The following is a 9,802-nucleotide window of genomic DNA, read 5'->3' on the forward strand; positions in this document are numbered from 1 at the left end:
AAAAAACCAAAAATGACATAGAACAATGAAAATCAGAAAGTAAAACAAAAAAAAAACAAGAAAAAGTTGAAAAACCCTACCTTGTGCTTGAAAAATCTCTCCAAAATGTAGAAGAATCTTCTTCTTCCTCTTCTTCTTGCTTCTTCTAGCTCCTATCACGCTTGTAGTCACTTTTCTCACCCCTTCAATCAATCTTCTTCAAGTATTTCCTCCTCTTCAAGCTGCTGGAAAAAAAATCAGTTTTGCAAAATGAGAGTGAAATCCAAAATAAACATGCTTTTGTGTTGTTTTGGGGGGTAGGGTGGGGCCCACGTCCAATTAGGGTTACCCCTTAACCCCCCCCAAAAAGCACATGTTATAAAAAAACTTAAAAAAATAAACAAAACTGTCTTTTTTCGCGTGGGAACGCGGGAGACGCCTGGGCGTCTCCCCGTCCCTCGAGAGACGCTTGGACGTCTCTTGAGGGATGGGGAGACGCCCAGGCGTCTCCCACGGAGACGCCCAGACGTCTCCACGTCCCGGTGGCGTTTGGGTGGCGGTGGTGGGACGGCGGGGGACGTCGCGTCCCCGTCCCCGCGTCCCCGAGACGTCTCTGACGGGGGGACGCGCCCAAAAAGGGGGGGGACGCGTCCCCATGGTTCACTGAGAAAAAGAGACTATTTTTTAATAAAACTTAAGGGAATTTCCATAGCATAGAGATATAAAGAGCAAACAAAATAGAGTTTAACGCATGAATTGTAAAAAATAATTTTTGTTGTTTATATTCATAATGTTGATTACATAATCAGTTAACTTTTTAAGAGGGCAGTCACCAAATACACCAAATAGTTGTCTAAGTCTGAGATCAAATATTAGCTAAGTCTATGAAGTAACTTAGATCAAAAGTTAACAGAAAAATAGTAAAAGCGAAAGCCATTTTGAAGTGATCCAAAAATTTCATTGTGATTGATGCAAGGAGTTTTGTAGGGTTAATTCAATATTTTAGAAAGCTAATTAGATCATATTCCACAATTGCAGTGCTTTATATCATAGCAACAAAAATTGTTTGTGGGAAAAATTAGCACACCAAAAGTACAATTTTTTTAGAAAAAGTGGGTAAAAAATTGGATTTTAAAAAATCATAAAAAATTGTAGAAAAATAGACACAAACTACTTTTTTTAAAACTTAAGGGCATTTCCATAGCATAGAGATATATAGAATAAATAAAATAGAGTTTAACCCATCATTGTAGAAAATAGATTTTTGTTGTTTATATTCATATTGCTGATTACATAGGCAAATATTCATTAACTTTTTAAAAGGGCAGTCACCAAATACACCAAATAGTTGCCTAAGTCTAAGATCAAAGATTAGCTAAGTCTATGAAATAGTTGAGATCAAAAATTTTCAAACAGAGATCCAGCTATTGTTAGGAATTTAGTAAAAGTGGAAGCCATTTTGAAGTGATCCAAGACTTTCATAGTGATTGAGGCAAGGAGTTTTCTAGGGGTAGTTCAATATTTGAGAAAGCTTATTAAATCATATTCCACAGTTGCAATGCTTTATATTTCGTGATGGCAATTGGTAAGTCTTTTATATGGGGTAGAACTCAACAAAAGGCATTTGTTTAGCTGAAGTAAAAGATTAGCAAGTCATTGGTGTTGGCAATACCTAGCTTGCAACTACTATTTTAGTTAGAGACAAAATTTAATGATTGTGTGCTGGAGGCTCTTTTATTACAACTATGTAAGCTTGTTTGTTGCCATCCAAATTTATTTTGTGGAGAACTTTGGATATATTTCTCACATAATGAATTGTATTTCTTTGTTTGAGCAAAAATTAACTATATCAATTATAAATTAAATATCATATATCTATATCTATATATATTATATATGTCTTTAGATGTTTAGTGTTGTGGTAGAAACACTCCATTGGTGAGGCAGCCACCAAGGTTCAAACCCCTGCTGGGCCATTGAGCTTGCGGGATTTATACCTTTGTTGGGTGGTTTAGGTCATGGGTTTGAACAAGTGAAGTGTGGGGAATGATGACCCCCCCGCAAATTGTAACCCCCCCTTGTAAAAATAGGATTTATCAATAAATAATAAAAATAAATTAAAATATAAAAGAATAAAAATAAAAATAAAAATTTAGGTAAGCTTAATTTGTGACTCTTTCAAAGGGAGATAAGAGAACTTCATTTGGAAAAAAAGGGGAAAATGGAGCAAAGGAATTAAAGAAGCATTAATGGGAAGAAGATAAGGAAGTGACTCTTTCAAAGGGGCAACAATGATGAAAGGTTGTGACTCTTTCGAAGGGTGGTTATTGTGAAAGGTTGTGACCATTAAGAAGAGTTGTGACTCTCCCTCACATTGGAGGATGTAAAGTGGAGAAGTTTTCATTTGAGAAGGGAGGATCCATAGAATAGAACAAAATATCTGAAGTGTTAAAAGCAGATTTAGTAGCAGACCTAAATCAGAATTACAAGAAAACTGCAAGAATGATATGAACACTTATTAAAGAGATTAGAAAACATACAAATCTGTAAACAACAATAAAGTAACCATCAAAGGAAAAGTAGAGGAAACATTAAATCAATAACCAGAGAATCAGACCTGTTGGAATAGAAAGGATTTACACACACACACACACAAATCTGAGTATAGGTAGCAGATCAGATTGATATAAACAACATACCTGTGCATTTTAAGAGGGAAACAACATCAAATTGAATCTGTCCAAATTACTACAGCAGACTAAATATACATAACTTGCAACAATTCTACAAGTGTATTGGGCAATATTTAGTGTCCTCCCAAAAGGGGACATTACAAAAATGGACAAAGAATAACAAACCTTTTCAATGTTGATTCCACATTGACTCTAATTCCATCTCGGATCAACCCTATTTCTAAGCAATTCAGTAATTTCACAAGTTTTTCTAGCGTTTTGGAAGTTTTTACAATGATTTTTTTTCACTTTTTTTTGTCATTTTTGGGGGTTTTTAACATGATTTAAATGCAAAAAATCATTGAAATCGGCTGGCTGCAGGATTCATGATTAATCGGGTATAATTGCAATTTTTTGCAGACTATTGTTTCTATGGTAGATATAACCAATTCTTGTTGTTGGTGTTGGAAATAAGCCACACCTGGACCGACGATGGAGTGGTCCAAGAGGGGCCAGTAGCTCAGTGGTAGAGCACTCCAACAGCATATGGAAGGTCCTAGGTTCAAGTCCTAGCTGGTCCATGTCTCAACATGGTATCAGAGCTAGGTCCAGGCTAGGAGCCCCAAGCACACGAGAGGTGTGGCTTAAGGGGGGGTGTTGGTGTTGGAAATAAGCCACACCCAGACCGACGATGGACTGGTCCAAGAGGGGCCAGTAGCTTAGTGGTAGAGCACTCCAGCAGCGTATGGAAGGTCCTAGGTTCGAGTCCTAGTGGTCCATGTCTCAACACTTGTTTATAAACAGCCAATAGGAAAGTTATGAGAGGCTGGAAAATGACATAATATTCATCAATAATTTTAATCATAATGAATCTCATGAAAACATGAATGGATTGGACATGATCTTCACTGATAGCAAAAAGAAAATGATGGAACATCTGAAAAATAAGATCATCACAGTTGCAGTCAATCATGACTACACCTTTGCCATCAAATTTAAATTCATAGCCCTTTTACTGAAAGGACTACTGATTTCTCCCAACCCTTCAAAACTTTCAATGATTACTTGAAAAACCTCTTTCATTTTATTATATTTGTAAGGAGTTTCACTTAGGCAATTAGAAACAACTAGTCTTACCTCCTTATCTGGGTGTCTCAGCAATCTATGTTCTCCCAAAGAGTTCACTGTCAGAGCTATTGCTATTTGGATCAGCTGAGAGGGTGACTGTTTCACCTGTTGCACACACTTTGCCACTTCCTCCAATGATCTGAGAAGAACATCTTTTGATAGGGGATAAGTGTCCCAACTTTTCTCCTGTAATATACACCCTTTTGCCCAACTCCTTATCACCTCCTGTAGTACTCAGCCCATCCTTTTCATCTGTTTCTGATTTCTTTTTGAAGATTGAGCTAAACCATCCAGGATGGTCACGTAAATACTCCAAGTGATCCCTGATCTCACTATAACTTTGACGGGTTTTCATCCAATCCACCGATTGAACCAAGGGTTTATGTCTTAGGGTATGGTGAACCTGCAAAACAAGCTTTCTAAGTAACTTTGTAAATAACAAATCAATATGTGATGATAAATGATCTGCAAACATCTCCTTATAAAGGCCTAGTTGAGTCTTCTAGAAGAATCCAAATTAATCTCCTCAAGGCTTTTAGAACACTTTATTTAATAAAGTGACTTTATACTATTTATTTTTTTCTATATTTGAATCATTTTAATTAAATTAATTAAATAAAGTTATCTTATGATTTAATTTAATGGGACAATTTTAAAATAATTAATTTAATTAATTTATTCCCTTATAATTTTTCATAATAGCCCAATGGGAATAAAATATGCCAGATGACCTTGCTGGAGAATCGGTCAGAAAAATGGGAGATTATATGGTCACCCAACTTGCGAAAGTAAAAATAAAAATTAATTTATTATTTCGCAAGTGGCCAACCTCCTTGAGGAAGAATTGCCTTCATGAAGAGGCATGATATGGTGTAAATTGAAGATGAGTTTGGGGTACGAAGACAATAAAAGAAATATCTCTATGATTTGAGCAGACATATTAGACCAGATCTGCAAGCATATTTGAGCAGCAGATTTGAATGATTGTCATCCATAATTTTTTTACGAAGAAGAGCAGAACAAATATTTGAACAGCAGATTTTATGGAACAGATTTGAATGACTGCCATTAATATAATTTTATGAAGTAGTGAGCAGATTTTATGAAGTTCGTTCAAATGATCGTCATCTATCGAAGATACAATATTCAAGATGATGAAATTTTGTTAATTTCGAGGTCTGTGCCTCTCATTAGAAGAGATCAGTGTCTCTTGCTAAGTCGGTGCTTAGTGGTGGGGATTGGTGTCTCTAGTGAGTTGGTGCCTATGAAGATTTGTAAAGAGAATTTCATTGTTGGCTGAATTTGGACAATAGATTCAAGCTGTCCTTTTTGTGGCGAAAGAGTTTCCATGTAAATCTTGTGTTGCTTAAATTAGTAGATCTTATGTGATTGCTGTATTGTGCTTCTTGAATTTTTAATAAGTTAAAGATTCTCTTATATTGATTCACGTGCTTCCCCCATTCCCACCTTGTCCCCCCTCTTAGTCTACCTGTGTGCTCATCACTCCTAATATTCGTCTTATTTTTAATCGTCTTTAAAGTTGTCAGACCTAGCTAGCATTAATAATGTTATTTTCAGTGCTCCAATCACTTTGGAGTGATAAATATGAAAATGCACATACGTTTGGTTTGAATTTACTTGCTTACTACTTTTTTGGTATGATTCACATTAACAGCCAAGTTTTTATGGTGCTTCTGACTTGAAAATGACCTGGAAGACTTACCAATGTGCTTGTATGACTTTTTCAATAATGTCAATATGAGACGATGTACACAAATATGGTGTTTGTCTACCATGGTAACTGAGAGACCCATCTCACACTCCCTGAGACACGTCTGGGAGATGGAGACGCTTCTCCAATAGTGGAGACGTCCCCGGAAATGTGTTGATGCACATGGTTCTTTTGGCTGTTGTCTCCTGCCATTTTTGAAGTCTCCCGACCAGAAATTGACGCCTCCCGCCAGAAAACTTAGGGCGAAACGTGTTAAAAGACAGAAAGAAAGGCAAATAAATAAAATAAGCCTGCATAATGTTTCATGTTGATATTTTGGATGGTACAAAAATCCATGCAAAGTTAAGTGGAGACTTTTTGAGAGGGACATAAACAGTTGTATGAAGGACTTCCTGTCATTGTAATGGTCTAAAGAGAAATTGCCTTTACTATTTACTGCTCTTATGGCTGATTTATTGTTCTTGTTTTCAAAGTTATATATAATATTTTTTGGAAATTATTAAATTATTTTTCAAAAAAATGTTGCATCTCCAAGTACCCCATCGTCTGTTTTTGAAGTTTAGCCGTTACTGGTACCGGTACCAGTCTCTGGCATCTCCAAGTACCCACGTCTCCTGGTGACCATATTGTCTACTTATTTTCCAGAGTGCTGATGCAGTAAAGGGCCTGGCAAGGAATGCACACAACTAAAAGAAAAGTTGAAGCTATATCATTTATATTTAAAGTAACCTTTGAATGGCAAATGCCATGTATTTGAAGGATTTTCGGAGGTTTCTACTCACCAGTTTTTTATTTACTGTTATGTTTTTGGAATTTTGTCGCTCTTTTAATTTGTTGATCTCTAATCTATAAGAGAATTGCAAAGATCTATCCTAGAATTTTCTTTGGGAGGACATTTCTTGAGGATGTGAATTTTTTTTTTGAGGTTCTCAATGTGTAGACCTCGGTTTGGCTACACTTTTATTTTGTGATCGTATTATTGTTGTTGAATCCTCTATGCCATTTCCTGGAGTAATAAAATGCTTTGTCCTTCTTGGTAGAATTAAAGCATTACTTTGCCATAAAAGTAACTTGATATTTGGATAATGTTTTTGATTAAGGAAAAACAGGTTTTAAGGGACCCGAAACCCATTACATTCGAAAGATATTCAGGAAAGAAACAAAACACAACAGCTGCAAAAGACCAGCAAAAAAACCAACAACAGAGAAAAGGACAGCAAGAGGCCAGCAAGAAATTGACCCCAAGCCCAACATAACAAGAAATTTTAAAACTCTTCATGGTTTCTTCTGCATCCTGCACCAAGAGCATCATTGCCTTGGCTAACCTCAAGTCGGTGTTTTCTTGAGCAATCTGACTCTCTTTCATTTTCGTGCCCTTCTCAGCCGTAGTCTGCCTGGTTCTGCGCCTAGGGGTCTGGTGGGTTAGGCTGGAGGTAGGAACATCTTCAATAATTACCGGGTTCTTCTCTTGGTTTTTCTTTTCCAGATGATATTTGGATAATGTTTCTGTGACTCATTTCTTATCATTAATTTGGTTTATATTATGGCTTATGTAGTTGCTCTAGTGGAGGAAAATCAATACTGACTATTCTTGTTAATAATTGGTGGTTTGTTTATCCTTCTAAGAAATCTTAAGTGTAAATGTTTTGGTGTTGAAGTGTAAAGACTATGAAATATATGATGTCTTCATGTGTCTACTACGTGACACTAAATTTATTTTATTTATTAGAGGATCTTGGTTTCATGATATGAAAAATTGCATATTTGTTTCCTTGAGCACAGGATAGAGGATCTTGGTTTCATGATATGAAAAATTGCATATTTTTTTCCTTGAGCACAGGATTAAAACTTCAGCATTTTTGGAACTGTTTTATATGCATTTCACTTGATATTATCAAGTGTTGAGCATAAATGAGAGATGCTTCCACCATCTTCAGTGAATGCAGGCCTATTATACTGTGATGCCAAAATTGACATCTCAGATGCTTTATACCTCCTAATATATCGACATATATGTTCTGCATATGCTTTGGCCAGAGCTCACTGATTGTTTTACCATTTGTTCTTGGAAAGCAGACAGTTCTGCAATATCAAAAGAAAATTTGTTTTTCCTTATGCTGCTGAAGTAACTAATCAAGTATTTTTATTTGAAACAGTTGGCAGATTTTGTAAAGATACCACTGGAAAGAGCCGGAGGCATGATTGCCCTGGTTGATGTATATTGTATGTTCAATCGTGCTCGAGGGACAGGTGCATTCATAGGAATACTAGACACCAATAATTTAATTATAACACATAGGAATACATGCTGGAGATTGATATTCACTGTTTTTCAAAATGTTTTTTGGAGGCTTACTCTTATGTTTTGGTTTTGGCAGAGCTCATTTCACCAGAAGATTTGCTGCGAGCTTGTGCCATTTGGGAGAGGCTAAATGTGTATGCTTGCCAGGACATTGATACTCTGCACTCCTAATATTTGATACTAAAATTATTTTAGTATAGAATCAAATTTTTTTCCATTCTTTATTCCTGTGAATGTATGTCAGCAATTGGAAGAAATCTCTGATGATGGAGTGTAGTACTTATTTCTCAAAGTAACTAACAAACATCTTCTCGACAGATCAGTAATTCTTAGACGGTTTGAAAGTGGAGTAATGGTTATACAATCTAAAGCCCAGAGTGATGCTGAGGTTGGTCGAATTCAGATACTTTCATTTGTCAAATTGTTCTCTGGAATTATTTGGTGCATTCAATGCTGATGTTAGTTCTGACAAGAAATGGAATCAAAGAAATATAATTTTATATAGAGTTTAATCCCATGCTTCTATAAAACATTGAAAGTTCTTTTTTTTAATGCTGGAATAAAATTTGACATTGTATTTAATAATATTTAGTTGTTTTACTTCAGGTTTTTGCAAGAATAACAGACCTTGTTGTAAAACCTGAAGCTTTTCAAACAGGAGTTGGTGCAAGTGAGGCAGCAAGAACCTTGGGTGTTGCGCCGGCACTTGCAAAGGAATATCTTCTTACGGCTGAGAGTAAAGGTGCCCTCCTGAGTTGTTTTCTTTGCTGGATTTATAATCTATACATGAATGAATGCAGCTTTTTCTTGTTTTGATATTCCCAATAATTTCCAATATTGTGATGTTTTCGTCTTTTAGATGTATGTTCTGGGCTGGTTTGTGTGTTAAAATAATTAATTTTTTTGCAATTTATTTCTTGCTTTGACTGTCAGGTTTCTTATGTCGAGATGATGGTCCCGATGGCCTTAGGTTTTATATTAATTTTTTCAAGGAAGTTGATCCAAGCAACATGTTCATGTAAGTGTGGCAATATGCATTTTACTCTTCTAATAAATAATTGGAAAGCTAATTTTATTCTTACTGATCTGAGACTTTTGTCATTGAAATTTCAAAATGCAGAGAAAAGAAATTCCACCTTTCCAATGATAGGAAACTGTAAATTTCTGTAGTTTGATAAGATTCTGCTTCAGACCATGGTTGTATGGTCTATATTGGTGATTAATTTGATTGCCATGCTGGAGGGGATTGTGACTAATATTGGTCAGGTCACTCAGAAAAAAAGGACAGCTTGTCTCAATTAATAATGGATGGTAGATTACCTTCCTGAGTTACCGTGGACAGGTTCGTTTTGTAGTCACTCTTTAAAGCCGACATCTGCTATATTCTACAATTGTTCCAGTGCCAATTAATAAAACTTTAAAAGAGATATCATTCTGCAAGAATGGCAGGCCATTGTGAACATATAAGCATTTACTTATTGTTCCTCTGTATTTATTATCCTGACTTAAATTCCATAGAGATGTTTTTTCTTTGTCGTGTCAATGACTAATGCTTTTTATCTATCATTATAAAATTTGCAGAATACATGTATTGATTATAAAATCCTTAGAACGCCCCTTGTATTCTTGTTCTGAAATGGAGCAATTATTTATCTGTTATCCTAAAATTGGTAGAATGCTTGTAGTGTGCATATGTTTTGTTTGCCTAAATGAATAAAGAATGAAAATTAGCTGTGGAATGATTCCGTATATTATTATCTTATGAGAATGACCTTTTCGAAAATGTGGGTTCCCTCATCGTGAAAATATTGTGGTTGATGACACAAGCACTGGCACTGTAACGAAGTACAAGTTCATTTTCTAATGGGTTGAGAATTAGATGCCAGTAAGGTATTGTGCTCTATTCTGGATGAATTTTTTTTTAAATAATTTTCAGGAGGCCGCTTCCTACTTTGCTATGTTTTCATTCACATATAGTAGTTATGATTC

The 9,802-nt window shown here is 35.6% G+C and overlaps 1 protein-coding gene across 3 annotated transcripts in view; it reads left to right on the top strand.

The window, feature by feature from the left end:
• Positions 1-9,343, top strand: part of LOC131041272 (vacuolar protein sorting-associated protein 36) — a 43,996-nt gene extending 34,653 nt beyond the window's left edge. For 2 of the 3 annotated variants that reach the window (XM_057974318.2, XM_057974305.2), the window contains 6 exons: positions 7,668-7,761; positions 7,890-7,947; positions 8,132-8,201; positions 8,420-8,555; positions 8,747-8,831; positions 8,934-9,343. In XM_057974318.2, coding sequence (XP_057830301.2) covers positions 7,668-7,761; positions 7,890-7,947; positions 8,132-8,201; positions 8,420-8,555; positions 8,747-8,831; positions 8,934-8,973 — 483 coding nt within the window. In that variant the 3' untranslated portion in view covers positions 8,974-9,343. The remainder of the gene's footprint in view (positions 1-7,667; positions 7,762-7,889; positions 7,948-8,131; positions 8,202-8,419; positions 8,556-8,746; positions 8,832-8,933) is intronic. The other variant, XM_057974311.2, reaches the window with a different exon arrangement.
• Positions 9,344-9,802: the final 459 nt, after the last annotated feature.

Source organism: Cryptomeria japonica, chromosome 11, assembly GCF_030272615.1.
Source record: "Cryptomeria japonica chromosome 11, Sugi_1.0, whole genome shotgun sequence".
NCBI classification, from domain to species: Eukaryota; Viridiplantae; Streptophyta; class Pinopsida; order Cupressales; family Cupressaceae; genus Cryptomeria; species Cryptomeria japonica.